The sequence below is a fragment of the Colias croceus genome, chromosome 7 (genome assembly GCF_905220415.1).
Source record: "Colias croceus chromosome 7, ilColCroc2.1".
Taxonomy (NCBI): Eukaryota; Metazoa; Arthropoda; class Insecta; order Lepidoptera; family Pieridae; genus Colias; species Colias croceus.
Genome location: NC_059543.1, coordinates 4526913 through 4554536, shown reverse-complemented (window position 1 = coordinate 4554536; position 27624 = coordinate 4526913). Strand labels below are relative to the sequence as shown.

The 27624-nt window shown below is 31.3% G+C and overlaps 2 protein-coding genes across 5 annotated transcripts in view; both read left to right on the top strand.

Annotated features, from left to right (window-relative positions):
* The window catches only part of LOC123693282, a 31493-nt gene extending 11477 nt beyond the window's left edge, over nucleotides 1–20016 (top strand). The window contains exons 2-9 of one of the 4 annotated variants that reach the window (XM_045638293.1): nucleotides 8007–8144; nucleotides 9719–9871; nucleotides 15315–15455; nucleotides 15986–16100; nucleotides 16481–16577; nucleotides 17214–17298; nucleotides 17907–17948; nucleotides 18638–20016. In XM_045638293.1, coding sequence (XP_045494249.1) covers nucleotides 8039–8144; nucleotides 9719–9871; nucleotides 15315–15455; nucleotides 15986–16100; nucleotides 16481–16577; nucleotides 17214–17298; nucleotides 17907–17948; nucleotides 18638–18765 — 867 coding nt within the window. In that variant the 5' untranslated portion in view covers nucleotides 8007–8038 and the 3' untranslated portion in view covers nucleotides 18766–20016. Of the gene's footprint in view, nucleotides 1–8006; nucleotides 8145–9718; nucleotides 9872–15314; nucleotides 15456–15985; nucleotides 16101–16480; nucleotides 16578–17213; nucleotides 17310–17906; nucleotides 17949–18637 lie in introns of those variants that run through there. The other 3 variants (XM_045638294.1, XM_045638296.1, XM_045638297.1) reach the window with 3 other exon arrangements.
* Nucleotides 20017–21597: 1581 nt separating this feature from the next.
* Nucleotides 21598–24648, top strand: LOC123693218. The gene is made up of 5 exons (XM_045638218.1): nucleotides 21598–22379; nucleotides 22695–22794; nucleotides 23178–23267; nucleotides 23728–23883; nucleotides 24595–24648. The coding sequence occupies exons 1-5, from the start codon at nucleotides 21598–21600 to the stop codon at nucleotides 24646–24648; spliced, it is 1182 nt and encodes a 393-aa protein (XP_045494174.1).
* Nucleotides 24649–27624: the final 2976 nt, after the last annotated feature.

Genomic DNA, 27624 nt, shown 5'->3' with positions numbered 1-27624 from the left:
CGATGTGGACTGGGGTATATTTTAAATTGTATTTATAGACAAAACACGAAAAGACTTGCTAATTTTACAATTTCCAGCATGTAAGTTTTATCGTAAAATTTTGCGCATATATTTGGTACTGCACTGCATTTCGAGTTACATGCATGGTTGCATTTTCGGTCCTTTTGTTTGAAATTTACATTCCAAGTCTAGTATAAGCTTTTTGCAGTACAACCTTTAAATCGTATTATTTTTTCTATTCGTTCGAAAAAATATCGAATTGAATCTATAAAAAATCTAAAATTTTACATCTTGTGTACAAATCTCATGTTACTTATGTATAAAATAACTTTTTATTGCCATGAAAACTTTACAAAACCGAAAATAAATGGTTCAGAATTATCTACTGTTATAGAAACCGCAATCGTGTAAGCCTTGACCTCTGGGAGCGTCTCTGTTGCAAGCCGACTCATTGAAAGCTTACAAGGCCATACCTTGGCCATATATCTTTCAGCCTTTGAACAATATTTACATCCCAAAATATCAAAACTATATTTAAAACAGACGTAGACCAGTAGAGAACAATACATGTGAGGAAACTATATAGATTAAAATTAATGTCTTATTTACTTATATCCTTATATATAGGTAAAATATCCACATAGAATATCAAATGTGAATCCAAATGGAAATTTTTGCTTCAAACCTGATAGATATTTTTCAAGCAAAGTCCCCATTTCTTATTCAAAACTAAACTTCAACTCAAACATTTTTTGATCCCGAAAACTTTTTAATTCGGCCTTTCCAGAACTTACATAAAATTTCTTTTGGATGTTTTTTTTTTCTGAATAATTTAACGACTGTTAAAGCTGTGATGGACCCATTATTTTTTAATAACGTGTTTAATAGTTGAAGTATCTATTTTGGCGCTAAAAAGGCAGTTCTGTCGGAAGTTGTAACTAGGCGGATATTACGTTATCTTGAGGCGGAAGCTACACCGACCCCCTGTACGATAAGGGTAGGTTGTCTTTGATGATATATATCTATACCTACCTACATTTTATCGTCGATGTTTAATCATAAATTTGAAACTTTGTGTGAACTATGTTATAGCGAAAACAACTATAAACTTTAACTCACCATCGTGATTGTTTCAATTTTACTTAAACAATATTATGTATGCACAAACGTTAATAAATAAAAAATTAAAACAGAAACAATTTTATATAAACAACTAAAGAATTACTTAACAAATGCAAAGCAAACACAGCGCAATGTTCATTATATTCAAAAGAACGCGACCCACTTCCATTTAATAAAGAACCCAGGAATTTTACTCTCCCTAGTACAGTCAAAAGGTGAGAATCCCATTATAATATTGAAGAAATTTCATTACGTCGTCATCTTATCAATATAACCTTCGTGACCCGGCTCATTCCACGCGAATAAATTGTGCAGACAGCGTATACCTAGTATTGATTACAGCGGTTTATTTTTGATCTAGGACTTTCCCAGTGGAAAGGCCTGTCGCCAGAATCGATAGTGGACTGGGCTACCTAGAAACCGTTCAATTGTTTCATGAACCGGGTTGTTCTTTGAAATTATAGTTTCTGTGTGAATATTAATTGAATAGACAAAGCTTACAATTTATATTTAAGCTAACATGAATAATATTTTCCATAGTATATTGTACTTTGTCACATATCTCTGATTTAGAAAGATCAAAGTGAATTCAATCAACTTATCATGAAGTGGTAATCAAGTAGTATATTTCGAATGGTAGCAATCAACAGATTTTCTTATCAAATAATTGAAGATAAAAAGGGAATAGGAAAGCTTAGAAAGATAATTCTGGGTCATTACTTGCGCAAGGATATACGCATTGCATCGGATCTAGCCAAGTTTTAACAAGGACGTTGAAATCTATCTTGATATGAAGTATTATTACTAAGGTTTTAGATATTATCTATATTTGAAATCAAAATAAACCGGTGTTTGGATAATGTGTATCTTAAAAAAACGGTTTACAAAGAATTGAATATAAGAATAAAGACATTTAAAAATATTTGTCTTGTAAATATATAAAAAAAATATTTAAAGGTAAACGCAACACATAGGTAAGTCAATTGGCTTTTGTTCACTGGTGTTTATAAATAAATGTGACATTTACACAAGAGACTTCGGTTCAGAATGTGCTTGTGTTAACATAAAAAGACAATGATGAGCGGCACTTGAGATTTTCCACGACAAAAGATAATTACTCTCTCGGTCGAGATAACTAAAGAGAGCTTTAGAAATGTTCGCTAATTTCAGCGAAACTTGACTCCAAGCGTCATGAATAACAATCGAAAAGATTGGGTCTTCACTTTGGTTCTTCATTTAGTCAAGTTGACAGCTTTCTCGGCCCTGCCTCTTCCGATTTTTATGACTCGACGCTTCTGAGGGTGTTTAGGTACGATTCATATTGTGTTTTATACAGCGTGAATATCTAACTACAAGACTTACAGCATTACTAAAAATCTCAGACGTGAGGTTTATTTGAAAGCGTATGAGAAAGATTGATTGAAGATTGATTGCCCAATTTTTTGCAGACCAAATGGAAAAAATCCTGATTAGATCGATAAGGTTTTTATGAACAACATGTTTTACTTTATTTATGACTAGCTTCCGCCCGCGACTCCGTCCGCGCAGGAAAATTAAGAAAAAATAAGATTTATTTATTTTTCTACGTATTTTTCCGGGATAAAAAGTATCCTATTTTATGCCCAGGATAATAAGGTATAATTATACCAAGTTTCATCGAAATCGAACCGTTAGTTTTCACGTGATGCCTTCACATACAGACAGACAGACAGACAGACAGACAGACAGACAAAAAATTTTAATCACATATTTGGGTTTGGTATCGATCCAGTAACACCCCCTGCTATTTATTTTTTCAATATTTTCAATGTACAGAATTGACCCTTCTACAGATTTATTATATGTATAGATAAATCAATACCTAATTTTCCTCGCTTGTAATGAAATAAATCACCAACTGACGAAAATGTTTGAGATTTTTTTGGCATCTACAGGATCTAATTACCAATACAGAAGGGAGGGAGAAATTGCTATTGATGGCTTCATTTTTATGACGAGGGTATAACTGCTCGCTACGCGTAAATATTGCGCTTCTGGAATATAAATGATGATTACTTACTTATTTATAATAATTGCTAGTCTTGTATCTATGATCGTATCAATATCTATCTATTTTTATTTTTATTTGGTCTGAATATTACAAATCATTAGAAATTATATTTTGTAAAATGTAAGTTTTCCCAGTACTACCTGTGTAATGTTTAAATAATTGCTGGAGTGCTACATTGAAAAGGGTCACAGAAGGTTATAAGTACAAAAAATATGCTACAAGCTAATTGTAACGCAGTGTTATTAGTCCAGAAAACTTTAATACCTGTAATTCTACGAACAGTACCAGGCAAACTTATAATGACCGGGAATGAGTAATAGTATTATGTTAATACTTTTACCACAAGCACAGACCTACTTCAAGTTTGTTTTCCAAAGAGAAGCCAAACAAAGTTGCACAAGAATTGAAGCAAGAATAACAATGAATGTGGATATCTTGAAAACGAGCTCACAAAATGTATACTGTATACTGTATAGCCATAGAGAGCGTGCATTTTATGTGAAAACTATAAGGATATTAGGTCACCCGGTCAATTACACGTACGATGCAGGCCTTTGTAATGCAGAGCTGGATCAAACGTTTGTAACATTGCTCAAACATTTGTTCATACGTCACAACTTTACGTTTTTAATGGTGGAAGCTCACGCTTAAGCTAGTCGGGAAGGCGCCGCGCACTGCGGTATCCTGACCACGCATGCGTGACTGGAACAGACTAAATGCAACTTTGAGACTATGCATTAAGATATGGTTTTGTTTTGACGTTTTGCAAAAATGTCGCTGAAAGTAATTTGCTCTGAAGAGTCCGGGTAAACTCACTGAATGCAGCGTTCGGTAAACTCTTGAAGTTGTTTTTGTATATAAACTAAAATATAATAGAAAGGAGTTCTTAAAGTGTTTTATTTTGTGATTTCAACCGTAGTGTGTTTTTAATTATTGCTCTTCATCGTATAATTGAAATATCGTGTGGATGATATATAACGATCTGATTTTACACCTATTTTACCAAACAACCTTGAAAATACTCCATAACCCTTAATGATCGAAACGATAAAATGCTTTTAAGTTAAACATGAACTTCTATATGAATCATAACTTTAGTAAGTCTATAATAATAGTTGCTGACTAAAGTTGATATCATCATAAGAAACTAGTCATCATAATTTTACTCAAGAAAGTTGTGCAAAAAGTTGTAATTGCTTTTTAATTTAACAATATTGATCAATCGTTAAGTATTAAATTCACTGAATTAAAACTTTGTTTTAACATAATAAAAATTGTTTTATTTTGAAACAACAAAAAACTCCCGCTGAAACAACTTCTTACAAAATTTGAAAGATTTATAAAAATAATATTACAACTGAAGTCTCGTAATACTCTTTGCTATTGATCTTTTAAAAGGTGTGCAATTGCATTATACTATGCACTACATTATGATTTAAAAAATATGTATATAGAGCATTTTAACGATTCTCAAAATAGCTATCAGCTATCCTTGCTATTCAGCATCTTTCAAGGTCTTTATTTCATCACAATACATCGCCCATACAGTAATTACTGAGCTTCGAGATTTTAATTTCAACCACATTCTTTGTTTGGATTTTAAAATTTCCAAATATGTTCTGCGTTTTAAATAAGCGGTATTGTTATTACTACAATACGCAATGATTAAACTGGCTGGGATTTTAAGAGCGTGACTCACGCACTACATTTTTAATAATTATTTGGGGTATAATAATTTTCAACTAGCTTGGTTCGCCACTAATTAAACCCTGCACTAAACAATGCACGATTCAAACAGCGGTTTGTGAAATTTTAATCGTGTAGCCCGTTTCGATTATGAACGCATTCAACTGTTTCCGTAAAATTTTCGTAGTTTGTATTGGCCCTAACGCCTTCTTAGCAGCATGATTGATGAGGCAATTTACTCAGTTTTTTGTAAATCAGCAGAAAATAATGATATTAAAAACACTCAGTTGCCGTATTCGTAACATGATTACGACTTTTGACAGGTATTTTTCTGCTTTTCGCCGGTGGCGAGGTAAATTACCCAAATATGCTTAACATTTTTAGCTAATTATTTTGTACACAAATAAACTTATGCAGTAGGGTTTCAAATTGGGGGCTTACATCTACATTTCTTTAACGCTATTCAAGGTTTGGTAAATTATAATAGAGCTGTAATAATATTACTGGGCATAATTATATAATTAAGGGTTATTATTACTTTTTCCTTCACTGTAACGTTAGTATTCAAAAGAACTGAATATATTACTAGACATTAATATTAATCAAGAACATAATGGAATGACGAGGACCTTCCAGAATTATAATTTAAAGTTTCTATCGAATATTGCAAATAGTTGGAAGGTTCTCGAAGGATGCCACGTGACTTAATTTGCGGTTGCTTCATAAACTTAACCCTTTCCAACCTTACTATAAAATATTACTTCTCTTATTTAATGGAGAAAATATACAAGAAAATATACAGTCACATTCTAAGCGTCGTATGATGAAATTATTATTTTACTAGCGGTCCACCCCGGCTTCGCCCGTGGTACATTTTTACGTTTTCTCTCCATAAGAACTATCCTCGTACTTCAAGAAATGTAATAAAAAAAGAATTAACGAAATCGGTTCAGTTGTTCTCGAGTTATGCGCTTACCAACACATTTTGCGATTCATTTTTATATTATAGATTATTGAAAATATTTATAAGAGCAAAATTTATTTTAAAATTAAGAATTTGTTTCACTTCAGACGTCAGCGTACCAAGAAAAGTTTAAGTTTTGTTGACCAAGATTTCTGATTTATGTTGTTTGATTTATTAGAGGGTGAAAGGTTTATGACACAGTTCTCCGGTTGCAGTTTTCCGCCGAAATACAATAAGTTTGATTTTCCATAATTTTTGAAGAGAAACTTCTTTAGGCGCGTTGAGAGTAAAATTTCAGGGTCGAGTTATAGCAACTTTGTCACGTCATGGAGTAAGCCGACGATTTTATTATCTTTGAAGCTTGCCAAAGTAGTTTCACTTCTGTCATGTGTCTGCTCGGCACAGACCCTTTATTTGATAAGAACTGCCAGTGGTTTTTGTTGTGAAAAATTAACAAACAGCATAGAAGGAAAGGGTTAAATATTATTTGAAACTAGTCTATTGAAGAGATGCCTTTGTGGAGTTTGGACATTAATGAACTACCTAGTATTAGTTTTATTACTATAAACTACTGTCTGGTATAACTACAAGGTCATAATAACCATCAAACGAATTGATAATGAATCAGTATACTTTAGTAGTTTTTATGTTACAAAGGATTGATGTATTAAATTGATTGTATAATGTATGAGCAATTACTATGAATTCATAACTTGTTATGAATAAAAAATAGATGGTCGAAAAACTTTATCTACAATACTCTCAATACAGCCAATAAATAAAAATATTTGTAAAGGTTAATACTATATTTTTAATAAATGTTTATAAATGTTATGATAGCATACCTATTATGTTAAAATATAATAATATACAGTGCTATGTACAATAATATACTATTTATGAATAGTAGAATGTTACGTTTTAACAACGTAATAAAGCATTGGAAAAATGTTTCATACTTTTTAAGCTCGTAGCACTTTAAAGATTACGAGAATATTAGAAGAAACTTATTTTTATTTATTATTTTTCACGATCTCTATTAGCTTTGATGAAGCTCGCCGAACTACAACTACAACAGTAAATGTTAAGTGTGTTAAGTATTATCTACGAATCTATTCATTATATTCTCCTTTTTTACTCTCTACAATCTTTGAAATAAAACTGCATTTTTTTTCGTAATTAATATTTTATACTCAACCGTTCTTTTCTTTTCCGATTGATTTCCTTTTTTATAAAAAAACAACTATTAAATTGGAAAATACTTTGTACATACTGCAGACAATAGAAAAAATAACTAATATTTAATTTTTGAGGAGTATATTTGAAATATTATAAATTATAATATAACTTTTTTCACATTTACTCTAATATCTAGTAGGAAGGGTGTACATGCCATATTTTAGAGAGTTGATTTTGAATTTTGTACGGATTTCATAATGCAAGTTTCCCACACTCATATTATCTGCAAGAGCCCATTTCATACAAGCACTTATTGTATTAATAGAAATATAGCAGAAACACTTGCTTTTTGAGGCGATAACAACAACAACAATTTTCTGCATGCAGCATGCGGGACAATCCCACATCCGGGATGAATATGATAATATTAAAACATCCTAAATACTAATAATTATCATTACAATATAATTTTAATAACACAATATGTAGGTATTTATAGTGTTTTATGAAAAGTGATAAAAAGACTTTGGTGTGTCGCGCGAACTGTTCAACACGCGAAAATATAATTATTATCATTTATTTTTCTTAACATTAGGTACTTTTTTTTACTCAATTATATTTACGTATATTTTCTAAGACCCTTTCGTACCATAAACACTACATAAAGAAAAATTATTGTGATAAAGATGGGCTTAATTCGGTAAATTTAATTCTGTGAATTAGTCGAAGCGCTCTCAAGGTTCGCGCTTAGCTACCCATTTGTTGATTAAATTTTATACTCCTACACTAATAATATAAAGCTAGAGTTTGTTTCTCTGTTTGAACGTGCTCATCTCGGGAAATATTGAAACGATTTCAAAAATTAATTTACAATTGAGTACCTATACACTTGATCCCTGAATGTCTATAGGCTATATTATAATATGTATGAAGTGAAAGCGAAACCGAGGCAGACTGCTAGTTTGCTACATACAAATTTCACCTAAATATATTTTCCATGTACAGGGTTGGCATGTGACGGGGGCGCAGCGGGCGGCATGCGGGCCGAGCGCTGTCGGCGGGCGACGCTCGCCGCGCTCACGGCGCTGCTGGCACTCGCGCCCTCACTGGCGGAGCAAGATGTTACTACTACCGCTACCTTCGGTAACTATGATCTACTTTCTATAATGAAATTTAGATGTACATACAAAAGTCGAATTTGGTACTCGCCGGCCGCTACGCCGCATGTTCGCTTCGCTCGTTCGTGCGGTGCTTCAGAGTCAATTAAAGTGCTCGTCGTTTCACCTCTCGATCAAGCACCTCAACTCTCCTCTTCAGCACGACAAATAATTGTGAAAAATTATTTGTTTAAAGAGCGATTTATGTATTTGCAACATATTATATAGGTATAAGGTAAGTATGCGTGAAGGCTAAACAAATAACTGATGAATATAAGAAATAATTCAGCCACTATTATAAAAAGCTTGTTATTGCCTAAATACCTTTATTATCTCTATAGTACATTTTCGATATGTGATAATTACGCTGTACAATCTTTATTGTAAGCGTCTTGGCACACAGCGTGAATGCTTTAGATAAGAGCTTATTGCCTTGTGACATTTGGTTCTTCTTCGCTTTAATATTGTTATTTGTGTTATCTTATTTTCAGCACATGTTCCAATTTTTCACCATCTTATTATTTGCAAACATAATAATATTATAATTTGTATTATTTTTAGTACGTGTACCTTTACGTAAAATTTCATCTTTCAATGTTTGTGGGAGTAATTTAGCTTTCTGTTATAAATGTAATTGCATTCGGTAGTCGGTCAATTTTTTCACAGTTACAGATAGGTTCAATTAAAATTTGGCAAAGCCAACATAGGTCGACGGGCCAAAATGAAAAACAACAGTTTGTTATTTTCTGGTCTGTGGACATTACGGTATTCTCGGGCTTAAATTTATTGGGTTTCTCTATAAAGGTGCGGTTTGTGCGCAATCCCTGACAATGTCAATTCTAGCAATTTCTTCAGAAACTTTTGCAATGTGGCTCACCGAGAAAGACGTCTTATAAAATATTATGTCTTTATCACTCGTCTTTTCAAATACATTTGATATTAAATAACATTATTTCTTTAGAAAATTTCGCAATGTGGCTCACCAAGAAATATGTTTTATAAATGTTTTTATCACTCCTATTTGAGTTTTTAAAAACATTGCAGAAATGTAAAACAACAGCGCAGAAATATTTTAATAAAATTCTCGGATCAGTTTTCTCGTTAATTGAACCCGAATGCTTGCATGTTCATTTTAATGAATTAATGCGATCTGTGCTGCATGCATTTTAATGACTCAGTTGTTCACATGCATTAAAATAAAATTATTTTAAACGACTCCATTGTGATTTTAATGTGGTAGCAATTTCTTATAAAATCTTCACTTTGTCTACTTCAACATGTTTATGCTTCCACATACTTGTTTGTTTTGTGATTTTGTACTTCTTCTTTTCTAGTTCCTACATGAAACCATTCCCATTATAGTAATTATAATGAATTAAATATTTTAAAACAGTAACAGATTTAAACAAAACTTTAAACGTGATTTATACTTGTACTCCTAAACTGTTTGTACGGGTGAAAATATTCCAAATTTTGTTTACAGAAACATTTTTAACTGGCGCTAGTTACACGCCGCATAAACGTCAGACAGTGTTTAATATAATTTCTAAAACATTTCAGATCCTTCGAAGCGGGGTAAGATGATGTACGGGGACACATGTTCCACGGTGATGGAGTGTGGGTACCCGGACTCCGTGTGCGACGAGGTGCATAAGATCTGCCGGTGTCATCCTGATGTGCCAGTTACTAACCATGTTGATAAGTGTGGCAAACGTAAGTAAATTTAACGTTATTTTTCTTGCATCTTCTTTCTGCTTTCTTTCTTTCTTCTTATTTATGAACTTTTCATATTATGTTCCCTCCGATGTTCCAGTAATTATTACCCATGTGGATAATTGTGTAATACGTTAGCGAATTAAGTCTTCTTATTCGTTCTTTCTTGTCCCATCGTCCTAAAATCATCCTTTCTTTTTCCTTTGATTCTTCTATCTTTTTTTTATACATGATAGGCAGGCGTTTGACCACTATCCCGCCTGATTTAAAGCGGTGATGAGATATATAAAGGAGCACGTCTGCCTAGAAGAAGCCTATTCACTCTAGACTTGAAGAGCTGCAGATTATAATTGTCCGGGAATACCGACGATGGAAGAGAATTCCACACCTTCGCAGTTCGAATAAAAAATGCATTCGCATAACACTAAGTGCGTGTGTGCGGTATATCGACTGTGAAGGGATGGAGTTCCATTCTACGCCTAAATGTTATCTAGATAGTTAGATAGATAGATAGATAGATATCTATCTATCTGCTTTGTTTGTTTCTTTTTTCTGCTTCATTGTTATTTCTTCCTTGAGGAAATAACTTCCATGTGTTCCTATTTTTAGATTCTTTTTGGATAATGGCGTTACAATTATTTGGGCAAGCCATTATTTATTTACGCTACCCTGTGTCAAAGTATGTTTCTGATCCTAATATGGAGGAGGATGGTTGATGTTTTCTTTAATCTATTTTTAGTTGTTGCTATATCTATATAGCTATATCTGTACGAACGTACGTACCTGTAAGACGTACACGACGTACGTTTTACTTACAAATTGAAATTTGTTAAGCCATAATCATGTTTACTTTGTAACAACTTTGAATAACAAATGTACGTTTAGAAAACTATTCATAAAAGTTTTTTTTTCTGGAAGATTGGGGCAGGCAATAGTCTTTTGGGCTAGATAAAGGACAATACATGAAATTCAATATGAACATAAATGATGAATATTAGATTAGATAAATTACATTGAAAAAAAGGCTGTGCAAGGAAATTAGTATCTGATTTCACCAAGTCATCATAGAAAAATATCATATTAAATACATGACTTTAATTAATGATGTACCTATATCTTGGTCATGTTTTAGCTCAGTATATCTTTTTCCGACATCTCCTTAGAGACTAACATAGCTTGTTAGTTGTTACATTAGTTCACTGACCTGCGAAGGGGGTAAAACGCCGCAGGTTTTCAGTTTCACTCTAATTAAAACTGTTGGCTTCCAGCTCTTTAATGGAAAAATAATAATAAACGTAAGATAAACTGCCCTTCACGTCCCAAAATGTTGAAAAACTGGAACAGCACGAATATTAAAAACGTTTTCAAATTTGTTTTATAGTAACGGAGAAGATAACAAACTTATAAACTTATAATTTCATCTTTCTATGACTTAAATTATTATTAACTCAGCCCCCGGAATCACAGACACAGTAGAAAATCTATTGTGTCGAGGTCAGATCGGGCCGCTCGAGGCTCAATAGGTTATACAGTATAGGACTATTACCTATACAATATTTGTATGTTCGTTGATCGTGATAATTACGGTATTAGCGATAACAAAGATTCATCTTTATACAGAACTATCTGACAAAGTACACAAACTAAGAATCAAAAATAATCAATGTTGGACTAAATGTTTTTGTTCGGGCTTTTGATCAATGTATCCGAACATTGTTTGAGTTGTGTAGAGGGTTGTCAAATATATCAGATTTCGGGTCCAAATTGGATAAATGGAGCCACACCAGGAACTTTCTGTCTCAAATCCATTAGGATAGTTTACAGTTCAAACTTTATCTACACTAATATTATAAAGAGGAAAACTTTGTGTGTTTGTTTGATTGTAATGAATAGGCTCATAAACTACTGGACCGATTTTGATGAAATTTGGCACAGACAATCTTTAGATCCTGAGGAAGAACATAGGCTACCTTTTATTGCGAAATATGTACCACGGGCGAAGCCGGGGCGGACCGCTAGTTTGTTATAATGCTATAAGTATATTGTTGAACTTTTTCCAATTGGTACACGATTTTTAATTCAATTTCATTCAAACAGCCGGTATATTCAACCTAGTACAAACTGGTTTAAACCTAGATAAATATCTAATTTCATCCTTTTGTAATATTATTGATATATGTTTTGTGATTTAGTAAGTAATTTGTTGTAAGTATCTTAGTTTATGTGTTCATTAATTCAATATCAAGAAACAATTTAAATAAGATATTGCACAATTAGTTCCGACTATCGTAAACACTGCAATGCAGTCTACGAAAACAATGCATAATATTATATTTAAAATAGTTCTTGTTTTCGACAGATTTAGTATTTTTAATGTAGCAGGGATAATTTATGAAATGATCGTTTACGTTTATTTTTGTCCAATTTCAAACGAAAAGAATTCTTACTTTCTGTTTATTTTTGTTTGAAATTGGACAAAAATAAATTCAGCTATCAACTTACATTTTCCTTTCCCTTGCATTCTTATACTGCCAGTCGCATTTAGTACATACAATATTTATAGAGGAAAACGTAAAAAAAACAAGGAAACCTCAGGTGAGCAATTGCATATACAGTTGAAGTCGAACCCCAAATAAATAATTCAATTCAAGTTGGAAAAGGCGAAGCCAAATATGTTTCTAAATAATAGAGGTACTCTAGTGGGACCATTTTTATTTCAAAAAAGGTAAAATGATAGAATTGTCATACGTAAAAATAATGTAACCCTGCACGTCTATAGAATATTAGGTTGTATTTTAGCTTTCCACCCGCGACTTCACTCGCGTTGTGTAAGCCTTAACAAATTATATACTTACTAAAACCTTCCTCTTGAATCACTCCATCTTATAAAAACAACGCTTCAAAATTATTTGACTAATTTTTAAGATTTAAGCATACGGAACGGACAGACAATTTAATACTATGCAGCGATGAAGCATTTTAAACAGCCACGTAGATTCTGAAGATTTATATTTGCTCAATATTTTCTAGTAGGAAGTCACAAAAAAAACCCCCAATCCAGGCTGTATTGTGTATAATAATCTCATGATATTCCAGAAGAACCAAAACGTATTTAGTACATTGTGAAAAGCAATACGAATATAAATCTATGAGTAATTTATGTGGTTGTTGCTATTCAATCGTGAATAGAGTGCTTCTACTGATAGCGTAAATGCTAATAGATCATTTTCGACGCAATGCACGTATAAGTTGAAAACATTTCTTTTGATTGTATCAGCTTTTTCTATACAAGTTTTGTAGACCGTAAATCTATTAGATTATGTTCTGGCTAATGAAAGCAGGATTATATTCTTTCGTGGTACTAATGAAAAACATAAAAGAAAAGAATATCTACGTTATACAGTAAATAGAAGTTATGAAAAATTAATAGTTATTGAGCAACTTACATTTTATTGACCTCTATAATTTTTATGCTAATGGTTGGATATCGCTGAAGCTTGCAATGCTTTCAACTTTCCTTTAAGTTAATACGTCACATGGTAATAAAGATAACGAAGTTAACAATAATTTTATAAAATTTGTGTACAATAAAATACATTCTGTATTATGAAAATGGCAAAAACAGTCTTTAACTAAATTCTACGTTAAAGTTTTCGCTCTGAAGACGTGATACCATTATAATTCACGTCAGTTCTAACTTTAAATTTCATATAACTCCTTCTTTCTCTTGACGTATCCGCAATTTTACATACAAATTGCAAAGTATCTTGTTATTATCACGAGTAAAGTTTTTCTGGATATTTCAGTAATATACGTAAGAAGCCTTTAATTTTCACGTTATTCTCATAACTCCAAAATTTAATTATGATATTTTGATTACTTAGAAGTTATTTTGAATTTAGATTGATGTTTATATGATCGAAACTCTTGTACGAGGGATCGTATGGAGTCAGATATTTTAAAATTCAACCTTCGTCTTCACATGTCTCACATAGACAATCCCGAATAACTCACAAATAAATTTACATTGTTTATGAAAGGTTATAATTAATGAAAAGTATCTGGGATAAATTATTTGATTTGATTGATTGTGGAATTGATAAGTAAGTTAGCCTTAATACATAACATACATGACATTACATGACATTACATAGTCTTTAAATAGCTCAAACACACTATTTAAAGGCTAAAGATGACTCGGCACGCCTGCATAATTAAAAATAGAAAGCATAGTATGCAATAAAGCAATTTCCTTTGTTTGCGTTAGTATATAATATTAATTTTCACGGCCCAAGGGACGTGACTGCATTGGATCGATGAGCCCCAAAGTTTGAAATCGCGTGTCGTCACCACCAGCGTTTGGACAATTAATTACATGCACAGGGCTGTATACTGGAAATGCATTATAGTGTTGTACACGTAATTATGCTATTAATTTAGCTATTAAAATAAACAAATAGAGGAAAAACTAAAATTGGCTCACGTTCGCTTGAACTCCATAATATGCATGACGTATTGAATATTTTTTTTTTTAGTCACTACGTCATGCATTTAAGACACTAAAGTTATTATCTATAGGGTCGTTTTTACCTTAATGGAATACTTTAACTCGTAAGCCTCTTCTCGCGAACATTTTGATAGCCTTATTTCTCTGAAAATATCCAATTTTCTGCGCTGTTTCCCTAATTTTTCACTTCATAAGAGGCTTGACAAATTATAAGAAAGTTGAATGAAATGCGTAGATTGTGCACAAGTTAAGTCGTAAAAGTAAATAGAGAAGTTTTTATACATTTTAATATATAAAATATAAATTACGAAATCATAACTCTGTTCTTTCAAGATAAATTTTCAGTAGAATCAGCTATAATTTCTGATCGAAATACATATTTTAAACTTCGTTTTTTATGTTATAAATAGCTAACTATACTTTGCTACGCTTCACTGTGGCATATTGTTGTTTCATGCATGAGTAATGAAGAAAATATAAAAACTTTTAAAGGATGAAAAAGGTTGCATGTATCGTGAAAAAATTGGATTAATCGACACAAAACTTTTTGAATTAAGTTCTTATATAGGTATAATTTTGAAGCTTACAAAAGCGATTTACGCCCGCGACTTGCTTCACATTTTTATAGTTATCGCGTGATAAATCGACATTTCTTGTCTGTGTCTTTGATTGAAATTACATCAAAATCAATTTCGACAAAAAAGACATTTTTCTTGAATTCTTAACGCGATTTATACAAATATTTTATCATTAAATATCACATTTAATGAATATAGTACTAAAATCAAAAACACTATAAAATCTACATCAATTTATTGGTTAAGGCTTACCTAAATGCCTAATACCCAGACAGACTTACTCTCTCATCAATTACAATAGTAAGACCTCTATTTTAAAAGTATAAGTATCTAAATACAATTTTCTTAATAATTTCAGCTGCGGGAATCAACGAGACCTGTTCATTTAATGAACAATGCGAAGATGTTGTTTTCAAAACAGAATGTCGGAACGAGCGGTGCGTCTGCAAGTATGAGTTGGTCGCAGAGGTGTCCGTGGACGGGGGAATTGTTTGCAATCGTAAGTAATTATAATTTATCGTTAATAACTACATAGTATAGAACAAAGTCGCTTTCTCTGTCCCTATGTCCATTTGTATGCTTAAATCTTGATTTTGATGCGGTTTTTTTAATAGATAGTGATTCAAGAGGAAGGTTTTAGTATATAATTTACTTATTAGGTTTTAGACAAAGCGGGCGAAGCCGCGGGCGGTAAGCAAGTAATAACTAATAAGATATTAAAGTGAGAGTGGTGCAGCTTCTGGGCAATATTTGTAATCTGTAAGATAAAATGGCTTATAATGCATAATTAATAATGTGTTTATCATCAAATATCTAATGACGTTGCCAGCAAGCCGTTCCTGTTTCAGGAAATATCTCAGAAATTGTGAATCCTGAATTTTTTAAATGTCATACTTACAGGGATAGTGAGTGTTATAAAAATGGACGATTTATTAACATCGATTAGTGATATTAGTGATAGAGGAATAGGTAATACATTAAATTGTAATACTTACACAAAATTAATACCAACTTTTATAATGATTTCAGCCGAAAAAGAAGTAGAAATCTCGACCAAAACCTTGGACCCGGCAATGATAGGCGTGTTGGTTGGCATGGCTCTGATGTTCGTCATCATCTGTGTTGTTTTGCGTTTGTTTAGCAGGTTAGTTATAACCAAGAATATTAATTAAATCTCCTTAGAAAAACATCATTGTCAATACTGCTAATATTTGCCCGACACTGATAACAAATTATTAACAAATAAATTATAGTTATAAGGTTTTTTTTGTTTTTATGCAAATTATTACGCAATGAATAATGATTAAATATAATTTATGGGGATGGATCAAACTAATGCATTTCACTTGTAATTTCAGACAAGTTAAATGCATTAGTTTGATCCATACATATTACAACAAATAAAAAATAAAAAGATTGATCCAATTTGTAGTGAATTCTGCTTAACTTAAACGATTTATACAACACATGGTCTTAATATATAATATTATTTAAAATAATAAAAAATTTGATAAAATCTTTCAGAGCACGATGGAGGGAAAATAGAACCATCTTCAACACGCCCAATCCTCGATTGATGAATGTGTCTCTACTCCGAGATTCCAAACTTTTGCATTCGCAGGTAAACTTCATGTGACTTTCAGTAAATTAAAATTATTATTTTTGAATAAATAGATAACATACATAACATAGTAAAGTGTCCGGAAATATCATCAAATAATTGTGGTTTTGCGGCTTAAGCAAAGGACTAAATTATAATCACTTTTGTAGAGTAGTTTTTACACTTTCTTTTCGATTCAATTAAATAAAAAGTGGCCATTTAGCTTGTTTATCATGTATTTAACAAATTGCGTCTAGAACAGCTATATAGTTTGTGCGTGTTTTAGATGCTATCGATCGCCACTGTGGCGGGTAGTGAACAAGTAATTGTTGTGTACAATTTGACGCACAATACTAGATGGCGCTATATAAAAAAAAAATATTTAAAAATCACAGCACACATTATCTTTTAATAAAACTTTTACGGTTTTATAAACAATACAACACTTTAGTATGATGGTATTTTAGGGAACATTTTTTTTTATTTATTTTTTTGATATTTCTTAAAACGTATGGCAACGGAAAGCGGAAAAATTTTGATAACATTGATGAATTTTGTAATCAGCAAATTCTATCACCGTATCTGAATTCTAATTAATTTACCACACGATATAAATTTCTAAATAATTTACAATAAAAAAATTTGATAAATATTTAGGATCGTCGTGGATCTCGAGTAAGCGTTCGACCCCCTTCACGACAAGCGAGTCAACAAGAACTCAGACCACACTCACCAAGTCCAGGTAACAATTAAGTAATTATGATTCTATACTAATTATTCCTTCTGTTCTCGATGTTTCCCTATTTTCATCTTGCTGTATGCTTCAACGCCTTAAATGTTAGCCCCTTACGTGCCCTTACTAGATATTGCTGTTGTGTTATTAGAAGATACAAAAATTATGAACAAAGTCTAGATATTATATAATGAATAGTTAAAAATAAATTGGAATAGTTGTAGAGTGCTTAGTAATATAGAGATTTACTTAAAAAGAGAAAAAGTAAATAGCTTCATATAAAAATAGATGACGAGTGTTAAAAAATGGTTCTTGTGATTTTTCTAGAACAGTGTCAGTTTTAAAGTTACAATTGTTTAGTTTTAATTGCCATAATATATTAACAGTTAAAGCAAAATGTGGTAGAGAATGTAATTGTAAATTAAAATTATTTAAAATGACGATATACATACTCAATTCTCTTCCGCTGCCTTTCATTTCTAATAATTACCTTGTTCGCTTTGCTCAGTACATGTATTCCTTCTTTGTCTAACCGCACCTTTCTCTTTCTTTCTCCAACACTATTGGCGATCATTGGTGTCATTATGAAATTCATACATTATTTCATCTACCAACAGCACGCCCTCACCAAAGCCATCAGCTACACCGAAAACACTCAGGTTACTTTGAAATATATTAAAACTTTTGGCTTCTTAATAGAGACAATTTTGCTAGACACATAGACAGGCATGGAGAGGTAGATGTGCAAGAGTGCATACACATACAAATTTGAAGCTTCTCTAAGATAAGTATTATTTTCACTGATTGAATTAACGCAGAATCAAAATTCAGTTGAGGCCGAATCCATACTTTGTTAAAGATAATTTCGAAGTATTACAGAAATTTTAGTTATACTACCTATCGACTGGCATGTTAACACAAATATGTAGGTAGGTAGCAACTTTTTCAAATAATAAAGTATTGATTTACTTAGTGCTCGTTCTGAAATTTTGATTGATAATATGAAATGTATGATAAAACTTAGACAAGTAGAAAAATCACATATTTATCCACTATTGTAAAATGACTTTTCTCTTTAAATTAAATTTGTCTGGTAACATATAGCTTCAATAATAATTTTTCTAGGATACAACTATGACTGCCAACTGAAATTGCTTGCTTTATAGACTAATCTTATGATCTAAAAATAGAGAATAAAATTACTAGAAAACATGTAAATAGTAGGAAAGTAAAAACTGCAAGGATAACACTGCATGATAAGGTTTTCTTTTTGAACATTTTGAAGTTTTGGCATGAACTGGTACGAATGTTATGTAATGTGTATTAACATGATGGTTTTCTAAAATAGGTTCTCGGCGGGGATCGAAGGCCAGCAGTGGTCACTCTGGTACCTCTTTGAGATCTGCCACGCTTCGTTCGCCGAATGCTCCGGGGCCGACATCGGTCACTGTCGAAATACGCCCCCCGGACGCGTAAACCTTAGTATAATAAACACAATTTATACAACAATTCGAAGTTTATTACAAACACTTAGTACAAACTGCTAATCGCAATAATGAAATGATGTCGTACACATCAATTTATTAAAATATATGTCCATGATATTCAATGTTTGTGATAAAATTTATCAGATGCTTAAATTTATATAAAGCTATTTAAATGTGTCTCTAAAATTAAGATTTGCATCCGTAGCAATAATATCTGCACTGATAATGACTCGATGAATCAGCTCTATAAAGTGCCTCTAAAGAAAAGCTTAAAGTCTCTGATAAATATGATACAAAATAAGATTTAGCACACAATAATATAAATAAAGTATTTAATAAATTATTATAAACACATTTACAATTTAAATATCACTTTATAAGTATGCGTAGAGCACGAACATATTATCCGATGGTATTATAGAATTAGATTAATGTTTTAGCTTTTTTAGCGTAAAGGTTATCGCTTTTTAGCATTTTACGTAGTTAAATATAATTATAGTTTGAATAAAGTCTATTATTAGTTAATAGGATAAAAATATTTAAGTACCAGAAATATGAATCTTTGAATCTCTCATAAGTGTACGCTAGATTTTGTGACATGCCTTAGAGTTCTATATTTAGCTCACGGTTACTCGTGGATACATAGATCTTTACTAATTTATGGGGACCACCTCCTTTCAGGAGTGATCTGAATTTTACTTTTTGTGGAATGAATTCGATCGAAATAGAGAAAGCTGCTATCCGCTTTCAAACGTAGAATAATAATAGATAATAAATTTAAATTAGAATGTTTTGAAATAGTGTGGGAGAGTTGTGATCGATGGTAAGGGTTTAGTCTTTTCTTCAATCTCTCTACTTTTAATGTAATGTGTAAAATTGGGGAAATTTACACATCGTAAGATAAGGCTTTGTTGCACATTGGGAGCTTAGAAAAATTCGCAGACGCACAAGCGACTTTGAAAACAAATTAGATATTTATTGTAATGAATATTTTTAATGAACTTGAACTGATAAATGTGGAACATCGTGTCATCGCGTACGGCCGATGCGTCAATAAGGGGAAGAATTGACATATCGGCCGTACATATAAATCATAAATTCATTTTGGTAATAAAATAATAAGCTAGATGTACCTTTATAATATGCTCACAATAAAATTATATACTTCGAACACTGTGCTAGTTATATATCTACGAAATGCTATGATTTACTTATATAAACTTTTATTATACTTCTGAAACGTGTTTTATTTAATCAGTAAGAATCTTATCCCTTTTATTCACTTAAATAAAGAACAAAGACAGAATAACGAAATGTAAGTATATTATACGTATTATGCTGCAGGTAAAATAAAAGCGAAGTAAGAAACAAATACGAGCCAATAACAATATTCAAATAATAATTACTGTACAGATTTAAGGACTCAAATGGAAAAGGCTCTTTAATGATTTGGAACCATTTTATTTATTAAGGGGGATATGTTTTTGCGGGTTGTAATATGTAAAATAATTTGTAAACGAGATGTATGTAGCAATCACATATTTAACATTCCGAGAAAGTTGCTAGTAACTCATAGCTGTGATATTAAATAAATCTCAGTTATACCTATAATACTAATATGATTGTGACAATGTGTTTGTTTGTTTGTCTTTTTTTACGATGCAAGGCTGATTTCGTGATTTTTATATCTGGAAATAGGTCGGGAGGCTAGAGAATGGTGAAGGCTACTTTTTACTACTGTAAGATCATAAATTGAAAAGAAGCTGAAGGTAAATAATTATAAAAAGGAAATAAAAAATAATATCGACGAGATTTATTATATAATAATACCAAAGCGGTCCTATAACTAGTTTTAAAAATAATACGTACTTAATACTAACTTCGCCCAAAATAGTAGATAATAGTATAATTTTCTACCTAAAGATTATACTATTTAATATACGTTGATCGTAAAGGTTATTTAAAAACTGTAGCCTTTTAACGAAAAACAATTTCCCAAATGACTTTGAAAGCACTCGCCTTTCATAAATCACTTTTGCAAATGAGTATTTTATTGGCCATAAAATATCATTGCAGAACTTAAACGGTAGCGTTCAATTAGTGGAATAGATTTTAATTTCTTTCGTATTAAAAAGTTATGAAATATATACAAAACATCGTTCTTATTGGCTTAAGAATAAGAGCAGTTTTTGAATGAATTTTGTCACAAAAACGTTAATTACATAATTGTAATAGGTGACTCTTTCATCGTTTTGTAACAGCGACAAGGCGGGAAAAGTTTAATTAGTCTTATCCAATAATTATAACGCTCGGTTAATAAGTACAGTCAAGAACAGGAGCAGATAACTTCTACTACGAATTACTGTTGATGAAAAATAAAGGTTTAAAATGGAATTATTTAAAGCTCTCAGTGAAGATAAGTTAATTTATTCATTATATTATGTTTATCATTATAATATATTCTCATATAAACATATATTTTACGTTACGTTAATTAGAAGAACATTTATGTTCCACAAAAAGCTTTATTGAGATTTGCTCGCGATTTAATCTTCGAATTCAAGGGAATTTTATCTAAATATAACTCTATTACCGAATGGAATATTAGCTTTAAACAACAATTCGTACTAATAAATTCATTTTCAAAATGAATGTCATATTAATATCTCTGCGTTTATATAAACAACAATATTACATAATGTACGCCTGAATGAAACAACTTTTGCTCGCAATGATACGATCAAACGATATAAGACAATGTTTCAGTGAGAAATTGATTAAAAGTATCCTGTGTAAATATAAGAATAAACATACAGTAAATATGAAATTCGAAAACATTATCAAAAAACACATTAAAACCGTTGGGAAAAACAATGTTGTGGACGACATATTTACTTCGGCTTTATTTTACCAACAAATATTTGGACAGCAAATATTAGATCCTAATTGGACTTGGAAGAAATATTTCGTTCGCCAACTACTCATGTTGTTTCTGTTCATTTATGTTTTTTTAGGCACGTTACAATGTTTGAAAATAAATAACGATGCGGAATTGCTAGCCGAAGCCTGTTACACTATTATAATGATCGTAATATTTCCCGTAAAAATGGGGCTTTTTATAAAGAATAGGTTGATATTTCGCAGTCTCTACGTTTCTACAAAAACTACCCTTATAAATGTAATACGCAGCGATAGTAGTGTAGATATAAATGGTATACTAAGATATGGGAATAAAATTGTTTTAACATTATTTTGTATGGTTATAACGCCTTGTTGCGTATATGAGTTGACTACTTTATGGAATTACATATCTGGAAATCGAACACTACTTTCAAGATCGACAATGATTTTAATGCCAATGACTACGCCATACTTCGAAATCGCTTGGTTCTTACATACGATATTTTTATTTGAAATTAGCAGTACGATAATACTGGACATGTGGTTTGTAGTTTTGATCTATTTCATGTGCTCTGCTTTAAAGAGCTTAGCTAATATGTTAAAAATTGAGCAAAAACGTTATCAGGAGAGTAATGAAGACTATGCTGATCGATTGGAAAATGCGCTACGGACTTTTAACAGGACTCATTTGAAGTTGAACAAGTATGTATAACTTCATAATATTATATTTTAAATAATAAGTCTTGAGAGTTATATTAATTTATTAGCATCCTCAATTTTTAATTAGCAATAATTAATAAAACATTTCGTTATATTCTAATTAACTTTTTAATCCTTGATAATAATATGGTGAGGTGAAAATATCTAAAACCTATCAAGCATAAAGCGTGCTTCATAGGATGAATATAAAAACATTTTATATCTTTTCAAATAACATAAGGCTTTTTCTGGCCTGATTGAGTAACGCTTTATGTACTTACTTAAATACTAAATATGTAAGAGGATATTCATTTACAGGTTCTTGATAACATTATGTGAAATGTATAAAGTTTCCGCATTTATACCTTTATGCAATGCGGCTATCTGTATTTGTTTGATTTTGTTGCTCATGAGCAAGGTAAGTAATGTGGTAATTAAAGTTATTGATAAAGATCAACAATATTATATTTCGTCTAGAGTATAATATTATAATGATGTCTTACAGTAGGTATACAGTTTTAATTATTATCATAAATACAAAGAGTATATAATTTTTTACCTGTATCAGTGTACCATATTATGTATTGTTCACATAGGTACATACTACATTATTATGGTTTTGATATAATAATTAATAACTATAATATACCTAGTGGTAAGTACTAAGCCTTTGTTGAACTACCTTCATTACTTGCCTATTTTACAACGCAATAAGCGGATGTAAAATAATAATACACTCTATTGAAAATTAACGGCGAATTCGCCTACCCTTAACAATTTAATACGTTGTTATTATTTCAGGAAGTAAATTGGCGATTTGCGCCTCATATGCTGCCAATGTTTGCGGAAATTTTCGCTTACAACTGGTTTGGGGAACAGATTAAAACGAAGGTCGGTTTTCGAATTTACTGTATGAATATCGATATTAATTAAGTAATATTAATTGTATATTCTTGTTTGATATTACGCGAGCATACATTTAGAAATTAGCCTTATTAACGGATTTTAAATGTGATTTATTCATTTTATTATTAAACTAGCTTTCCGCCCGCGGCTTCGCCCGCCTTGACTAAAACCTAATAAATTATAAACATACTAAAACCTTCCTCTTCAACCACTCTATCTATTACAAAAACGCATCCAAATCCGTTGCGTAGTTTAAAAGATTTAAGCATATATAGGGACATAGGGACAGAGAAAGCGACTTTGTTTATGTAGGACGTTTCGTACAGTTTTTACAGCGAGTGTTGTTACGGTAAGTCTGTAATGAAGAATATAGTGAATAGATTGCGTTTAAAACCCGTTTAAAAATATTTTTTAAACTAATATTAATCCTGATTATCTAATACAGATGAACGATGTGCGGTTGGCATTATTATACTTCGATTGGACTAATTTAAAGGCTAAGGACAAGAAATCATACTATATTATAGTGACGTATATGACGAAAGATTTTGGTATCAAGACTATAAGTGGAAAGGATTTGTCTTTAATTACTATGACTGCTGTAAGTGTTGGGTTTAAATAATTTATTTTTCCGTGTTCATAACAAACTATATCCTCAAAAATTTTTAAAATGATCTGTAATATGTTGTCTAGATTTTTGATTTATTGCGTGAGAGTTTAAATTGATGATTGATTTTCTGTTTTCCTTCTTTAAAATCATTTAAAGTTAAACGAAGAGGAATTAAGAGTTACGACCAAAAGACAAGTTTAATAACCGATGGCGACAGATTGTTAAAAAACTTTGTATCCGTGTAATCCCATCCTGTTATATTTACCGACTATTCAATATGGCCGTATATATTTTTACATGAGTATAAATTATTGTGAAATTGTGAAATTTTATTATAACAATTATATTAAACGTTATTGAAAAATCTACTAATGTCCGATGATAAGAATTAGGAACAGGTGTTGCGTGTTAAAAATGTTTTCTATTTTTTCGGCCTTTTTGTCAAGTTTCATTGCCGTCCTAATCTGGTTTGTTACAACAAGCATTAAACTTTTAAATATTATGACGAATGGATAATGATTTTCTTGCAATTTACCGGAAAAAGCATTCACTGGACTTTTACTATAATGTATAATGTCAATTGTCGTATATACTGGACATTGGCGAAGTCCCTTTTTATTGGATGAAGCCATTATTTAAGAGAAGAAGAAGAAGAAAAGTCAATTGTCGTTTTATTTAGTTTATTACGCACTTTGTTTTCAGGTTTTAAAAATAAGTTACCAAGCATTTACAGTCCTCCAGACAATGGATGGATAAATGAAGAATTAGTAAATTTAAGTGAATTACGTAACGATGTTATTACTTGAACAAAATTAATAAAAAGCATATCAATTTCTTATTTCTGTTTCTTAATAATAATTGTTTCATAGCAAACCATTAAGCATTTTATTATCTGAAATAAATAAAGTGAAGTCCCGTGTCCCCTTAGTGGGGTAAGGGGCAGATACATCTGTTTCACTGATCGATTTTCTTTAGGAATAAAATATAAGCCACAAGTTAAAAAACCGTTAACACAAAAATGAAAGGGACACTTTGCATTGTGCTTAATTTGCATTTTTACATTCGTTTTGTTTCGGATATAGGTTTGTTTGCATAAAGCTCAAGTAATATTGATAAATTGAAACCATTCTGACATTAAGCTTCAATATGAAAAATTATGTGTTGGTCAGCGCAAAACTCGAGAAATGATGAACCGATTTCGTAAATTCTTTTATTATATAAAATGTATACATATGAACCACAAATGTGTTGGTAAGTGAAAATCTCGAAAAAGCTCGATTTAATTCAGCTTACCTAATTCTTAAAAGTATTTTTTAATACACAAGGAAGGTTCTTATGGAGTTAAATAAAAAAGGGCATTAGGGCAAAACAACTGTCTTTGTTGGGGCAGCTAGTAAGTATATGAATACAGATAGTTCCAAAAAAATAATGTATATTAAATAGATACAAGTTATCGAAGCTTACAAAAGTTTAATATTAATAATATATTCATATACGATAACATTTAACAATACTCTTCAGAAATAGATTTATCCATCTAATATTGAACATAACAAAGGGATTGAATATATCTGAAATCAGGATACCCTTTAGAAATGCTCACGTTTTGATAGCACGTGAGATTTTATATGAATACTAGTGAATCCCGTGGCGTTCTTTAACAAATGTCACAAGTCGTTATAAGTTTGTCTAATTGGAATATTATAATAATTAGAATATCTACTATCAATATTGAAATAAATTTTGTAATAATATTAGAAAATTAAAAGTTATTGGCTACTAGCGGTACGCCCCGGCTTCGCCCACGCAATCAAAAACCCGCATAGTTCCCGTTCCCGTGGGATTTCCGGGATCGCGACATTTTCCCCGGGTAAAAAGTAGCCCATGTCCTTTCTCGGGTATCAAAATATCTCCATACCAAATTTCATCAAAATTGGTTTAGTAGTTTAGGCGTGATCGAGTAACAGACATACAGACAGTGTTACTTTCGCATTTACATATAATATTAGTATGGATTACGTACTTCAGGCGTCGATAAGACGCATAAAAAAGATGCAACCTTGTTAACGAAGTGTATGTTTTTCTTACAATATAAAAAACTTTAAGTAAACAGTAATAAAACGTAGTCTAGTGGTACTTTAACCACATTATGTGAAGCATTAAAATGAACTAATATGCATTTATTCCAGTCAATATAATAATGCACAGATGCTAATAAATTGAAAGCAAACGTTCTACGGCCCGCATTGAGTATAAAAGGCTTGGTACCTTTCATGATATAGGTAGCTCACTGAACCGTATTTATTTGTAAAATTCTTTATCGTGCCTTTCCCTGATTTATGGATTCAATGTTTCATTCAATCCTTTATAACGACAGTGTAATGAGTGTTCCTCTTTATATGTTAAATATAGGTTGCGGGTTCAATAATGCTAAAATTGGATATCCGAATGGATTTAATATCGTCATATAAATTAAGATAGAAGTCAATAATATAATTGATAACCTACAAAGAGATGATAATATTTTGTTAGTGTAATGGATTGAACATAGATAATACGTATGATCTACAATATTATAAGTATGTTTTAAAACTGCATTGCATGTTATTATATCTGTATTTATAAATAAAAAGTTCCTATAATTGGCCTCAGCGCAATGATATAAATAGCCTTCCTCGATAAATTACTATCTAACAATGAAATAATTTTTCAAAACTGACCAGTGGTTCCTGAGATAAGCGCGTTTAAGCAAACAAGCAAACGAACTATTTAGCTTTATAATATGAGTAAATATTCATTAACCAGCGAAATATGCTTTATATTTTTAATTTTATCGTTAAAGTAGTATGAATTCAGTAATTTATAAGAATTGCACCTGCCGTTAATTGCAGTCACGCAGTAATAAATCAATTAATGTAAATTCTTTCATTTACTGCAAGTATACATACAAAAAAATAGTAATTACTTTCACACTAATTACTATTAAATTTTATCTTAAAAATAAGTGTTATTCAATATTCATTTTGAATATATGATACTATCTCTTAATCCTGGCTCTGTCTGGGGTGATTCTAAAAATATAGATTACTAGCGGTCCGCCCCGGCTTCGCCCGTAGTACATATTCACGTTTTCTCTACATAAGAACCATCCTTGTACTTCAAGGAATATAATAAAAAAAGCATTAAAGAAATCGGTTCAGCTGTTCTAAAGTTATGCGCTTACCAACACATTTTGGGATTCATTTTTATATTATAGATTTATCTTAAATATCTGGTAAATGGAATAAAGTCCTTAAAAATAAAAAAATCCATTTACTTAATACGTAAATATTTGCTACATCGTTTAGGGTAAACGCAGCTATCAACGACCCATCGAAAATCTGAAGGTATTACCGACCTATAAAAGTAATTCGAAATTTAAACGTTTCCAGAACTATTCTAGCTATAGGTAGGCAAAGTTATACACGAATGTATTACTTGAGCATCGTATACTTTAACGTTAGAGTGAGTAACTGAGCAAAAAAGAGTTAAAATGCGTAAGTTGCTGCGGGGTAGCGTGGAAGCAGGACGTGTCGTACTGTTCCGTTGTTCCTTCGGGTAAGTACTGTGAGTATCTTTTTAAGACATTTACAAACAAATGACATCTATACTTTAATTTATATTACTAAATGTCAATGCATTTAAGTGTCAACTTTTCATTTCTTACAACATTTTATTAATAAAAAGTAATTT

Bases quoted from the DNA above. Each gene is read 5' to 3' on its own strand.
- LOC123693218 (XM_045638218.1), top strand. From the start codon at position 21,598: ATGAAATTCGAAAACATTATCAAAAAACACATTAAAACCGTTGGGAAA. The intron at 23,268-23,727 runs GTCGGTTTTCGA...TATCTAATACAG, and splicing joins GGGAACAGATTAAAACGAAG to ATGAACGATGTGCGGTTGGC. The intron at 23,884-24,594 runs GTAAGTGTTGGG...CTTTGTTTTCAG, and splicing joins CTTTAATTACTATGACTGCT to GTTTTAAAAATAAGTTACCA.